Below are 14,821 nucleotides of genomic sequence, written 5' to 3' on the forward strand. Positions count from 1 at the left end.
AAAAAAAAAGAACATTCGGAAGGAATTGAACCCGAGCACTCCTACATCGTTCAACTTATGCGACGAGCACCTTGACCGCTCGGCCACTCTAACATATTAGAGACTAGGGAGAAATAGTTGTATATAGAGATGCGACTTCCCCCCCTTCATCATACCGTCCGATTTTAGGGCCTTTTGGTCTATTCTATTGTAAATGCAGTTTCTTTGTGTTATTATGTCATAACTTTGGCACTCACTGCAGCCTTGTAGGATTTTCCCAATATCTCAAGTAAATGCAGTTTCTTTGTGTTATTATGTCATAACTTTGGCACTCACTGCAGCCTTGTAGGATTTTCCCAATATCTCAATAATCCTAAAATCCAATCTTTACCTACCATGCTAGCCGGTCACTATGCGCATTTATATGTCATAGCTACTCATTTTCCTCACGAGGCTGAGTGGGTCCCGCAACAGCCAGTCACGGAATCAATCATTTGCAGATACAAATTTCTTGACCCCGCCGGGAATCGAACCCGGGTCTCCCGCGTGCAAGGTGAGCGCAGTGACCACTACGCCATGGAAGCTGATAATAGCCAACCATTTCCTTGATCCCATCGAAGAATTTGTTGATACCGAACGCCCAAGAGATGGCGATACATTCGAAGAACATGAGGAAGAGGAGTGAGAATCCAGACACGGCGTACGAGTCGAAAATCTGGAAGATGTACATTCCGCCCTGGAATAGAAGGGAAGATACGAATCTAGCGGAGGTTGGAAATTATATTGGCGATTTTGTTCTTGTCTCTTGCAATCCTCATCAAATCTCGGTCGTCGCACTCAAACCAATCTCGCAAATTCCATACTATTCTATTCTATTCTACTCACCTGGAAAATACACACGAATCCGATGAGGAACGACTGGAGGTTGGAAATTATATTGGCGATTTTGTTCTTGTCTCTTGCAATCCTCATCAAATCTCGGTCATCGCACTCAAACCAATCTCGCAAATTCCATACTATTCTATTCTATTCTACTCACCTGGAAAATACACACGAATCCGATGAGGAACGACACGACACACACCACCAGGACGAACAACTCTTTCCTTCGACGCAGAAGGTGAGGCCATTCATCGACCATCGCCGTGATAAAACCTTCGACGGTGCAGAATTGAGAGTCTAATCCCAAGAAGAGCAGCATGATGAAGAAGAGGCAGGACCAGATGGGAGCGCCCGGGAGTTGTAAAACCGCTGACGGGTACGCGAGAAACGCTAAGCCGGGACCTGAGGAAGAGACAATTACCAGATTCTACCAGAAGTTCTCTCAAAAGATTTAAGATGAAATAATGACTGATACTCTTCACTTGGGTTGGTAGGGTATAGTTTACCCTATACCCTACCTATCAGGGTACCTAAGTGAAGAGTATCAGGTAGGGTAAACTATACCCTACCAACCTAAGAAGAGTTATAATATCATCTCAATTCATATGGAACTTCACACAGTTAGCGAGTCCTCCATCAAGATGTCTTTCAAAAGATTCTATTGTCCTAAGGATCTTCTATAGGTGTATTTTCCTTCCGGGAAACTGCCTCTTTTTATATCAAATAGTATTCGATCAATAATAGGTGCCTACTCTTAATTTCATAAAATTGAACAAAAAGTAAGTACCTACCTAACCTTTGAATTACTTCAAATACCTATTATTTGTTTTTCTAAAGGCAATAAATAGGTATATATGTAAATAATAGGTACCTAACCTTTTTGAAATACCTTGCCACCTTTTGATTAATCCCGTCAAACTGATTAGGATCAATGATGCCGGGATCTAATTAATCTAATCTAACGTATGACTCAGGACTATGATTCTGATTTCGACAAGGCGAGACACAAATCAATCTAGTAAAGGCCATTATTAATGAAACAACACTTCACACAGTGTATAAACATTCATGAGAATGTGTAACAAAATATGAGATGTTTTTGAAGTAATAAATTACAGCCAAGAGCTATTGTTTCCCATGAGGTATTTACATCGTGTAACAGTGTTATGGCCTGAACAGATTTAGCGTTGACAGTTATAATTATACCCATTAAAATATTTAACTAAATACAAATAGACTTATTGCAGAAAAGCTAGATAGGAAACATGAATGATTCTAATAGAGTCTAATTTTTGAGATTTTAGTAAGTACAAAAATTGATTATTCTATGATAGCGATAATAATAAAAGGAATGAGAGAGAAACGAAATGATTTTGATTTTATAAGCTTACTTCTAATTAAATTGATACTATCCATCATTATTCAGGGCTTGTTGCAATCTCGAGAAACTGATAATACAAGTTTCAAATAATGAAATATCATCTTTGGTTTATTCAACTTTGTTTATTTACAAATAAATTTATTAAAAACAAAAAGGATGGTGTGAGTTTTGTTTACAAATTTGTTTACACGATTCCACTTGAGTTGGAAATGAATTTAAAGTGGACTGCCTGCTGAGTTCTTGTTTGTGTTTTCCATGGCGAATTTCTTTCTCAGAGTCACAATATCATCGTCAATGGAAACCAATGTTCTGAATTTCTGAAAACACGTAAAACAGAGAAATAGTCAGGCACGTTGCATAATTTAATAATATAGCAGGCGTTTATACAAAATTAAACCAATGATTACATTGCCTGATCTCGTAATCCTATGGTCAAAGTAATCAGAGGATAAAACACTGAAATAAAAAGCTATCAAAAAGTTTTTCAACAGCTGATTTTAATTAAACAGTCAGTATGTTACGGAATTTTATGAATTTCTTAAAGCTGTCGATCATTCTAGGTATTAATTGGAATTATCTCTTTTTTGAAAGAAAAAAAAATCTTTTATTTCTAAATTGGCGACACAATGTCTTACCGTGTTGAAGTCTCCGGGGGTTTTGAGCCACAAGTAGATCATATAGCCAGGAATGCACAACATGGAGGACAAGCCCATCATCCAGCCGAACACATGAGACCACCAGGGATATTCATAATCCATGTACTTCACCGGAGAGTATTTGATGATATTGAAACTGAACACACCCTGCGGAAATATATTTCAAAGTTGGAATATTTATAATTGATGAAGAAGCCTTCGAGATCGAGTCGGTTTCAAAAAATTCCCAAAGAACCCTAGTCATTTATAAAATAAGGTAAGCAATTATCTAATTTAGGTGTTTAATATGAATCTAATTAACCAAGAGCATTTTAAGCTGACTGATTAGTATATTATTACTGAGGAGAAAAAATTCTTGTGGTGGAATGACATTACAATAGGGATGCAGGAATATTTTGAAGCTTCTGAAAACAATACCATTTGAGCAGTAAGTAGTAAAATGTGGAGTTAAGGATGGATGACATGTATTGTAATCTTAATAATATGCAAAGAAAATGCTGAAAACTGCAATCGAGAAATTATTATTAGATTGAAAAAAAAAAAAAAAAATGCAACGACTCTGCATTCCAAGTAAACGTACAAGAAAAAATATAATAATTATGCCCTACAATCCTACATTGTTACTTTGTAACTTTCATCAGTATTTTTGAGATGCCTTTTTTTTAGTTTTGTTTATTCAATTTTCCTTAAAAAAAAAAAGAAACAGGAACATAATTTTTATTGGAAGGGATAAAAATAGGAGAGTATAATATTTGAAATTAATAAAAAGAACTTCAAATTGAAATTAAAGGTAGAATGAAATTTACTACTTAATGCTATAATAAAAGAAGGAAGATCATTGAATCACTTTGGGTTAATTTTAAATAAATACAACAATAAAATAAATTTATAGCTTTTGAGAGTACTTCTAAAATTTTATTATTTAGTAATGATTTTTGCTAGGAATGCTTGATTAAAGAACAATTGTTTCTTATTCAGGACAAAATAGAATTGGATTTATAGTAGTGGTATGAGCAACTCGCGGGTCTATAAATCTATCAGATCCCTGTTCTTACGCAGAACTTAATCTTGGGTTTTAGACCTCGGAGTAAGTATAGATTGCTGTAATGCTGTTTTCATGCTTTCATGCGAGCATTCGTATTGCATTCAGAAATAAGTCTTGTATAATACTTACGAAGATACATCTTGTCAATTATTGCTTTTTAATATTTTTATACATATTATATATTTTAGAGGGCGATTTCTTGATTGTAGTTTGAACAGGGGTTGAAAAATTGAAATATGTTGCCCACAAGAAAGCTGTTGTTGTTAAAGAAATAAAATTAGAATATCACTCTTAGAAAGATTCTGTTGGTTATATGTAGGTATTAATCGAAAATACTACTTTTAATTAAAGAATACTGAAGAAGAAACATCTTACACAAATAAATCTAAGTATATTTGATTTCTCTACTTAAACAAATAATCACACATCTAGGTAAACTTAATATTTTATTAATAGAGGAAGACCGTTTTATAGTATAAACCAATGTTCTTGCTTTCAAATATACAATGAACATGGTTCAGAAAAATAAAAAGTTGCGTACTATAAATGATTTATAGCATTGTTTACTATTTTATTATAAATATTTCTAGACAATTATTAAAATATTCTAATACATATTAAATTAAAAGCTATGGGACCAAATATGCTGGTGTTTCCATTCAGAGAAAAAATATTTCAATCTCTTGTCAGGATACATTTTAACATAACAAACGATTGAGTATTTAAGAAATAATATTTGTCCTTTGACGAAGATGACAATATCTTAGTGACAAGTGCGTTTGTGCCTAGCCTACTAATGCACAAAATGTACAAACTGCTTGATTGGAAAACACCATTGTTCTAACCAAAGTCAGGGAAATATTCAATTTACTAACAAAACATAATATATATTTCTTCCTAAAAAAAAGCCTCCTTTGAAAGCATGGGTTAGCAAACTTACAGAACTTATCATTATTTGAGTGCCTAACACACGAACACAATTCGTTACAAGTATTTCTACGAGAATGCTTGAAAATAATAAATAATGGATGTAAATAAATATTGCATTTTTTATCTACTTTATATTTTAGTAGGTAAGTATGCGATCTAGTTGTTTACTACTTTGGGTATATTGTGTTCTAATAAACATCTAATTATAACGGTATAGACTATACCGCTTTGCTCTATACTCAATTAGGTAGAATCTCTTATATTAAAGAAATGTTGTCTTTTTTTATTTTATTTTTTGTTTATTTAAAGAAAGCTAGAGCTAGTATATTATTAGGCAGGGTATTACAATGGAATCTACCTTGGCTAAAATAAATCAGAGGTTCTTTATAATTTGTATAAAATACAACAGAGATCCCATGATTGGAAATGGAAGACTTTCTCAGATACATTTTTTTTTTCTTCTTTTTTTTTCACAAAGTTAACAAAAGTAAAATAATTATTATGGACTATGTGAGGTAAGGTTTTTAGACAGGTCACCTCAATGTTCTTCTTCTTCTTTTTTTTTCACAAAGTTAACAAAAGTAAAATAATTATTATGGACTATGTGAGGTAAGGTTTTTAGACAGGTCACCTCAATGAGAACTAAGTATAACACAACATCTTACCAATAAATAATAGAAAATGTTCATTATCTACTATATTTTCAAAGTTTATATAGCACAAAATTGACGATGGTTAAACTTCTAAAGAAAAATAATGTTCATTTATTTAACAAGTGAAGAGTATCAGTCATTATAATATCATCTCAATTCATATGGAACTTCACAAAGTTAGCGAGTCCTCCATCAAGATGTCTTTCAAAAGATTCTATTGTCCTAAGGATCTTCTATAGGTGTATTTTCCTTCCGGGAAACTGACCACAAGAAACTGCTCTAATAGAAACTGAATGGAGCAGTGGTCACTTTCCCGAAAGAAAAATACACCTTATGTGGTATATATTTCTGCTCATTTGTAATTGACTGCTCTAATAGAAACTGAATGGAGCAGTGGTCACTTTCCCGAAAGAAAAATACACCTTATGTGGTATATATTTCTGCTCATTTGTATTGTGGCTAAAAAAAAATACTATGCAGTTCAATAGACAGTTTTACAGTAAGTAGACAAATTACAATGCAGTTCAATTATTTTTTGACGAAGAACTTTTAGTACTTCTTGTTTAGTGATTTTCTTTTCCTTACCTGAAGTTGCTACTTCTTCCACGGGACGTCGCTGCTCATGGGCCATAAAGCCAATGACCGAGAAAATGACAAATCCAGCGAACATACTTGTGGAGGAATTGATAGCACACACTAACATTGCATCCCTGTAAAAGTAGAAACAGGAATTAGGATGACTAGGATAGAAAACGGATGTAACCAGCAATTTTCGTCATTTCCCTCGAAATACTTACTATCGAGGTTCAACTGTAGTTCAATCTTATCCAGATGGAACTGTAAAGGCCCTTGATCAAAAATAAGGCTACTAGTTTTAATAGAATAGATCTTGGATCTCGGTTAAGGATACCCTTCCTTTATAAAATGAAACATTGAAAAGACATATTATAAGCTCTATTCAAAAGATTTGTCTGAATTTGCTTACTTATAAACGTTGTTATTGAACTTGTTGTAACTTCCCAACGCAACCAAAGTTCCAAGCCCCAGTCCATAGGAGAAGAAAATCTGGGTGACGGCATCGATCCATACCTGCAAGTTTGGAAAATCAGCAAAAAAATTTCAGCAAATTTCTAGGAACCTAGGAGAAGGAAGAGGAAAAAATAGCACTTGCCATAGCATAGTTAGTGAGTTTCCATGGTTAGTGAAATTATATCGCCAACACTCATTCAATTCTAATAGTTGAGATTGATTAAATAGTTCGTCCTTTGCTGTCCTTGATATTTCATGTCGATAACTATGAGCTGTAATCAGCCTTATGACCTTTTCATTATAGCTAATTTTACAAAGCTAATTTTCTACGAGTTTCCGAGCTCTAATTTGGACCAGAAGTCCTCTTATCCTGATTATCAGTCGTTACTTCTATATCTTTACTGTGATTACTGGACTTCATAATGTCTATGATATAATAAAAAAAAATATCCTGCATACTCATAAGTAGCAGAAAAGATTAAATCTCAGTGTCAGTTTTAACTATTTTTTTTTGTAATGAGATCACGATATAAATTTAAAGTGAATTGTTCACTGTCAGTTCCAAGGAGACAGAAAACATTTAGGTGCTTTAGTGTATGCAAGAGGAAAATGATTGTAAAAACTTTTAGACGTCTAAAATTTTACATAAAAATAGTCACCGTGGAAAACAGTCCTCCCTGAGGAAAAATACGACCCCAATTAGTACTGATGAAGCTCCTGTGAGAATGAATCTTTACACATATTTTTCAATATGCTTATTTTCTAAGTCTACAAGTGTATTTATGTACACTCATTACTCGTACAGTTCTTACCTCTGACTCCCCTAGTTTGGAAAAATTCGGAATAATGTAGTACTTGATTCCGTCAATAGCGCCAGGCAGAGTGATGCCTCGGATGAGCAGGGCAATCAGAAGGAAATACGGGAACAGGGCGGTGAAGTAGACCACCTTTCCGGTCCATTTGACCCCCTTCCAGATGCAGAAGTAGCAGATAACCCAGACAAGCAGCAGGGTGGCAGCCAGCTCCCATCTGACACCCCCTAGGTTGTTAATACCGTCCGTGATTTGAAGCACTCTTCGTCTGAGGAAGAAATTAGAGTTAATCAATCAAAATCAAAGTTTGAGTTAGGACTTTACTGTTACAACTCCTTCAATTGAATAAATAAATGTTTTTTAAAAATCAAAGTTTGCATGTAGAAGGTCGAAATAAAATTTTGTACGGAAACGTAAATATGAGATGTCCCAAAATCTATGGCCTGCTCATGCAAGCAACTTCCCAAATATTGACATCAACGTGACTATTTCTATTTCAATGCAAGGTTTTTTAAAGCTTCATACCTACTCCCTAGTATTTACATAACTTTTGTCTTTAGCTTATAAACTCGTAACTTTTGAAAAGCGCGAAGTTTTTTCTAATCTTTGTAGCCCCCCGTTCTATAAATTATTTCAGGACAATTCGGTTCATGAAACCAGAAATACAGATGCTCTACACATTTCTGACCCTGCCACCCAGTGAACTTGCGTCAAGGACTCCTAGGTGTCTGGGGCAAAAATTCACCTCGCCCATGAAGTAGTCTTGACTTCCCTTTCACTCCGGAGTTGAGTGAATATTGACCCCAGAACACTCTCTCGTGGTCCAATTAGTACTAATTATAATAATGTGTTATGGTTTCCATGTGTAACATTTTTCAGGAAAACTGAAAGAGTTTCTTTTATTCCTTGTGGTTTACACAAACTTCAACTGAAGTTCCTCTTTCTGAACCCAATAAGCATATCATACAATTTTCTACAAATTGGATCATACTTTTAAGAGTTATCGTGGAATAAAAAGACAGATACTTTGTTTCTTAACAATGCTTCTTAGCAGAACCTTCGCTGTGCTGTCAGTTTATCTTCCTCCTCCATCCTCTCTCCTTGAAACCTTATTGTTGTCTCCCTGTTTTTCTTGTCTGTCTACATTGTTCAAGCAAAGATTGAAATAATATTCCCATATTTATCGTATTTTAAAATTCCATGTGTCTCCTATTCAACCCTGGATACAAACCGGTTGAACATAAAAGAATCCGCAGCAAAACTGCATAAGGCTGGCAAGGAATCGCAGATATTTACATTTATCTTCAAATTAAAATAGTTTATTGCCTATTGAAGTTGTTTATTGTTTCCTAATGGAAATTTTAAAGGTAAAATATATTGTGACAGTCAGACAGTAAGTTTTTTTGCTTTAAAAAAGACCCGGAAATGAGACGAAACATTTGTTTTTGTACTTTCCAGATATCTTGCTACAATACTGAAGGTACGAATGGTGCTATACGAGTATGAGTCCAATAATATTTTACTAAGGCAGTAGCTATTGTATTCCTACCTTTACTATAAATTAGATAATCTGTCTTCCAATGATTTCAATATTAATAAGAACCCAAGACATGAAGGACAGGAAAAAATGACACGGATAAATCTCACACTCACACTTTTAACGACAGCTTTGACTTTGGAGCTTAAATTCGAATCATGAACCAAACTTACAATATGACAAAGATATTAAGAACACCTTGAGGGAAAAGAATTTGGGGTCACTTGAGTAATTATTGCTGAGCTTTCATATCAATTTATTAATATATGTGAATATGGACTACAATAGTAATCTGAATTTTGACGATATATTTAACATTGTTGGACACAGTCAAAGTACTACCTCACAACTCGTAAATCAGTCCTGTTAGAGATACTAGTACCTCTTTTTTTTTTTTTTTTTTTTTTTTTTTTTTTTTTTTTTTTTTTTGGTTCGTCTTTTGCTGTCCTTGATATTTCACGTCGATAACTATGAGCTGTAATCAGCCTTATGACCTTTTCATTATAGCTAATTTTACAAAGCTAATTTTCTACGAGTTTCCGAGCTCTAATTTGGACCAGAAGTCCTCTTATCCTGATTATCAGTCGTTACTTCTATATCTTTACTGTGATTACTGGACTTCATAATGTCTATGATATAATAAAAAAAAATATCCTGCATACTCATAAGTAGCAGAAAAGATTAAATCTCAGTGTCAGTTTTAACTATTTTTTTTTGTAATGAGATCACGATATAAATTTAAAGTGAATTGTTCACTGTCAGTTCCAAGGAGACAGAAAACATTTAGGTGCTTTAGTGTATGCAAGAGGAAAATGATTGTAAAAACTTTTAGATGTCTAAAATTTTACATAAAAATAGTCACCGTGGAAAACAGTCCTTCCTGAGGAAAAATACGACCCCAATTAGTACTGATGAAGCTCCTGTGAGAATGAATCTTTACACATATTTTTCAATATGCTTATTTTCTAAACATTTAGGTGCTTTAGTGTATGCAAGAGGAAAATGATTGTAAAAACTTTTAGACGTCTAAAATTTTACATAAAAATAGTCACCGTGGAAAACAGTCCTCCCTGAGGAAAAATACGACCCCAATTAGTACTGATGAAGCTCCTGTGAGAATGAATCTTTACACATATTTTTCAATATGCTTATTTTCTAAGTCTACAAGTGTATTTATGTACACTCATTACTCGTACAGTTCTTACCTCTGACTCCCCTAGTTTGGAAAAATTCGGAATAATGTAGTACTTGATTCCGTCAATAGCGCCAGGCAGAGTGATGCCTCGGATGAGCAGGGCAATCAGAAGGAAATACGGGAACAGGGCGGTGAAGTAGACCACCTTTCCGGTCCATTTGACCCCCTTCCAGATGCAGAAGTAGCAGATAACCCAGACAAGCAGCAGGGTGGCAGCCAGCTCCCATCTGACACCCCCTAGGTTGTTAATACCGTCCGTGATTTGAAGCACTCTTCGTCTGAGGAAGAAATTAGAGTTAATCAATCAAAATCAAAGTTTGAGTTAGGACTTTACTGTTACAACTCCTTCAATTGAATAAATAAATGTTTTTTAAAAATCAAAGTTTGCATGTAGAAGGTCGAAATAAAATTTTGTACGGAAACGTAAATATGAGATGTCCCAAAATCTATGGCCTGCTCATGCAAGCAACTTCCCAAATATTGACATCAACGTGACTATTTCTATTTCAATGCAAGGTTTTTTAAAGCTTCATACCTACTCCCTAGTATTTACATAGTAGGACTTTACTGTTAACACTCCTTCAATTTAATAAATAAATGTTTTTAAAAAATCAAAGTTTGCATGTAAAAGGTCGAAATAAAATTTTGTACGGAAACGTAAATATGAGATGTCCCAAAATCTATGGCCTGCTCATGCAAGCAACTTTACTGTTAGCACTTCCCAAATATTGACATCAACGTGACTATTTCTATTTCAATGCAAGGTTTTTTAAAGCTTCATACCTACTCCCTAGTATTTACATAATATAACACAACATCTTACCAATAAATAATAGAAAATATTCATTATCTACTATATTTTCAAAGTTTATATAGCACAAAATTGACGATGGTTAAACTTCTAAAGAAAAATAATGTTCATTTATTTAATCGTTCTTTATTTGAAACGAGTATGAAATGAAAGCTAAAATATTAAAATGCAAGCCTCTAGGTAATGCAAGTAAAATTTCTAAATCTTTCATAGCTATTTTAAGCATTATATATTTACAGGTTCGGATTACTTGGTCTCTTTTTATATCAAATAGTATTCGATCAATAGGTACCTACTCTTAATTTCATAAAATTGAACAAAAAGTAAGTACCTAACCTTTGAATTACTTCAAATACCTATTACCTATTTGTTTTTCTAAAGGCAATAAATAGGTATATATGTAAATAATAGGTACCTAACCTTTTTGAAATACCTTGCCACCTTTTGATTAATATTTACATAACTTTTGTCTTTAGCTTATAAACTCGTAACTTTTGAAAAGCGCGAAGTTTTTTCTAATCTTTGCAGCCCCCCGCTCTATAAATTATTTCAGGACAATTCGGTTCATGAAACCAGAAATACAGATGCTCTACACATTTCTGACCCTGCCACCCAGTGAACTTGCGTCAAGGACTCCTAGGTGTCTGGGGCAAAAATTCACCTCGCCCATGAAGTAGTCTTGACTTCCCTTTCACTCCGGAGTTGAGTGAATATTGACCCCAGAACACTCTCTCGTGGTCCAATTAGTACTAATTATAATAATGTGTTATGGTTTCCATGTGTAACATTTTTCAGGAAAACTGAAAGAGTTTCTTTTATTCCTTGTGGTTTACACAAACTTCTACTGAAGTTCCTCTTCCTGAACTCAATAAGCATATCACACAATTTTCTACAAATTGGATCATACTTTTAAGAGTTATCGTGGAACAAAAAGACAGAGAAAAATGCAACTCTGTTTCTTAACAATGCTTCTTAGCAGAACCTTCGCTTTGCTGTCAGTTTATCTTCCTCCTCCATCCTCTCTCCTTGAATCCTTATTGTTGTCTCCCTGTTTTTCTTGTCTGTCTACATTGTTCAAGCAAAGATTGAAATAATATTCCCATATTTATCGTATTTTAAAATTCCATGTGTCTCCTATTCAACCCTGGATACAAACCGGGAGGCGAAAGTCGAGTCGGTTTCAAAAAATCCCCAAAGAACCCTAGTCATTTATAAAATAAGGTAAGCAATTATCTAATTTAGGTGTTTAATATGAATCTAATTAACCAAGAGCATTTTCTTGCCTAGCACCTCGGTCAAATTAGGATCAAACTCAACCTTAAGATGATCCGTAGAGGAGTGTAGCAGCCTAATAGTTTACTTTATTACATTCTATTTTTAACAATAATGTGTACATATAATCCAGGGTTTTTGTATACCTACTTATAGGGCGTAGTAGTATACAATACACATCAAACTACAGAATCTTCTTAGAGAGGGGAAAAAGTCCCTCAAAACTTACGATGCAGATCACGGGAGTGGCAATGACCCAGCAGAACTTGAGGGCATAGATCGGGTAGTAGCCAATTATAGGGCGTAGTAGTATACAATACACATCAGACTACAGAATCTTCTTAGAGAGAGGAAAAAGTCCCTCAAAACTTACGATGCAGATCACGGGAGTGGCAATGACCCAGCAGAACTTGAGGGCATAGATCGGGTAGTAGCCAAGATAGTTTATTGCCTATTTAAGTTCTTTATTGTTTCCTAATGGAAATTTTAAGGGTAAAATATATTGTGACAGTCAGACAGTAAGTTTTTTTGCTTTAAAAAAGACCCGGAAATGAGACGAAACATTTGTTTTTGTACTTTCCAGGAATTTCGTCAGAAACGACCCCCATTTCAATGTAATGTAATCATTATTAAATACCTACAAATACCTACTAAGTGCATAATGCATCTGAATCTTCAAATGGATGTAGATTGCAATGCTACGCTGATTCATTCTTCAATCACTCCAGATTCCTTATCAGCATTTCTCGCGTGATAACTATTTTGATATCCTAGACATTATGACCTTGAATATCCTAGACAGCATTGAATTGCGCAGGATTATTGCGCCCTCCCCTGCCATCTCCCTGTTTATGATTTCCATTTGGTTCTGTTCAGGAGTGGGGACTACTTTCCCCAACATCAGGTCAAGGTTTTGCTGATATTTTATACAGGGTGTTTGCTTCTTTCTGGTCACGGTGTAAAATTATTATTATGTTCAGACGGTCTCTTGATCCCTTGTGTCCCGCGTCCTTTTTTTTTTAACTATTGAACTGATTATCGTGTACAACAGTCATTTTAAGTCATTTATTTTATGCTAAACAAAAAGTCATTTTGTGTGATCTCTTTAAAGTGTGAGATCTTGTGATTTTCACCTTCTATGTATGAGTTGTGTGCCATGGTCTTCGAAAATAGAACGTATAGGCAATGAAGTAGGTGCGATCTATGAAGAATTGAAGACACGTAGATTAAAGTATGTACAGATCACTTTTGAGAACAAAGGACCAAATCACTTTTGATAAACATGGGTCAAGAGTACTTCAGAGGAAAAGCAATCCTCCAAATTTGAGACTTTTGGGGAGGGGGGAAAGCTACTGGTGGGACACCCTGTATGTCCTATCAATTACGATACCTGTAATCACCCCGTCCACCAGGTTACATAACTATAACGTCTCTATAGGTGTGGGTGGGATTTGCTGAAAATAAAATCAGCACTTTCTAATCAGACTTTTATTTTTAATCCAGTAGTGTTATAGCGTTAAGTAAGTTTTTTTGTACTCTATTTTTGGGGAAAACCAGTGATTTAAAACCTAACTTTATCGAAACTTTGACGGATTCACTCGTATTTTAAAATCTAGTGTCCCCTCACGGGTATTGAAAATGTATTGGAGAATTCTGTACTGTCTGTTGGGCGTTATTTGTTATTTTGTAGTTGCTACGTGTATCTGTTTGGGGTTCGTATTTTTCGCCTGTATGTAATTAAAGAATGGGTTAAGGATATTTGAAACATGATGAAGTTTTCAGCCTATGTTCCCGCAGGAGATGTGCAAGTGATGGAGTACAGATTACCTTTTGAGAGAAGATACGAGGAGGATCCATATGTCCTGGGAAAGTTCACGTAAGGTAATTTTGCTTTCTTCTATTTCCACGAATTTCTTGTTTATTACCTATACCTGTTGTTGCTGTTGTTGTTTTTTTTTATATTTTATTTCCTCTAACAATTCTTTCACAAGCTCAATGAACCTAGAGCTGAATCCTCCTCATCTAAAACTTTAGCAAAAATAGCTCAAGTTTCCGCCTATACCTAGTTTCTATTACTATTTTTTTATTATTATTATTATTATTATTATTATTATTATTTTTTTTATATTTTTTTATTTTATTTCATCTAACAATTCTTTTACAAGCTCAATGAACCTAGAGCTGAATCCTCCTCATCTAAAACTTTAGCAAAAATAGCTCAAGTTTCCGCTTATACCTTAATGATAATTATAAATATTTATTTTGAGAATCAACCACAGAAAAACATAGTAATTTAAGATTACAAGGCAAACACCTCGTCAAATCTGTCTCCAGCTGGGAAGGTCCCCTCCACACTTGCCCCATTCCCGCGCTGGACGGCCAAACCAATCCTTTTAGGTAATTTTTAACTATAAAATTATGAAAAAAGTAATTATGGCTATTCATAAAACATTTTTACTTTCCTTATCCTATAGGAAGGAAAGTAATGTAATCGGGTCAAAATTTCGATGGTCAGTTTTTAGTGCCAAAACACGTTTTGAGGTCCCTAGAGCCTAAATCCAAAGTTTCAGCCATTGGTCCGTGGGTGTGTCTGTGTGTGTGTCTGTCTGTCTGTCTGTAAACAAAATATCTCGAAAACG

At 34.5% G+C, this 14,821-nt stretch overlaps 1 protein-coding gene and 1 long non-coding RNA gene across 2 annotated transcripts in view; both read right to left on the bottom strand.

Moving 5' to 3' along the window:
* Window positions 1-55: 55 nt before the first annotated feature.
* The window catches only part of LOC103509991 (sodium- and chloride-dependent GABA transporter 1-like), a 19,893-nt gene continuing 5,127 nt past the window's right edge, over window positions 56-14,821 (bottom strand). The window contains exons 4-9 of the mRNA XM_026824167.1: window positions 10,110-10,377; window positions 6,512-6,615; window positions 6,112-6,236; window positions 1,019-1,263; window positions 539-715; window positions 56-88 (exon numbers count right to left, since the gene is read on the bottom strand). Coding sequence (XP_026679968.1) covers window positions 56-88; window positions 539-715; window positions 1,019-1,263; window positions 6,112-6,236; window positions 6,512-6,615; window positions 10,110-10,377 — 952 coding nt within the window. The remainder of the gene's footprint in view (window positions 89-538; window positions 716-1,018; window positions 1,264-6,111; window positions 6,237-6,511; window positions 6,616-10,109; window positions 10,378-14,821) is intronic.
* On the bottom strand, window positions 4,404-5,630 carry LOC113467770. The gene is made up of 2 exons (XR_003391727.1): window positions 5,505-5,630; window positions 4,404-5,410 (listed from the first exon to the last, which is right to left on the bottom strand). It is a non-coding gene; the product is annotated as an uncharacterized LOC113467770 (long non-coding RNA).

This window comes from Diaphorina citri, unplaced genomic scaffold, assembly GCF_000475195.1.
Source record: "Diaphorina citri unplaced genomic scaffold, Diaci psyllid genome assembly version 1.1 scaffold552, whole genome shotgun sequence".
NCBI classification, from domain to species: domain Eukaryota; kingdom Metazoa; phylum Arthropoda; class Insecta; order Hemiptera; family Psyllidae; genus Diaphorina; species Diaphorina citri.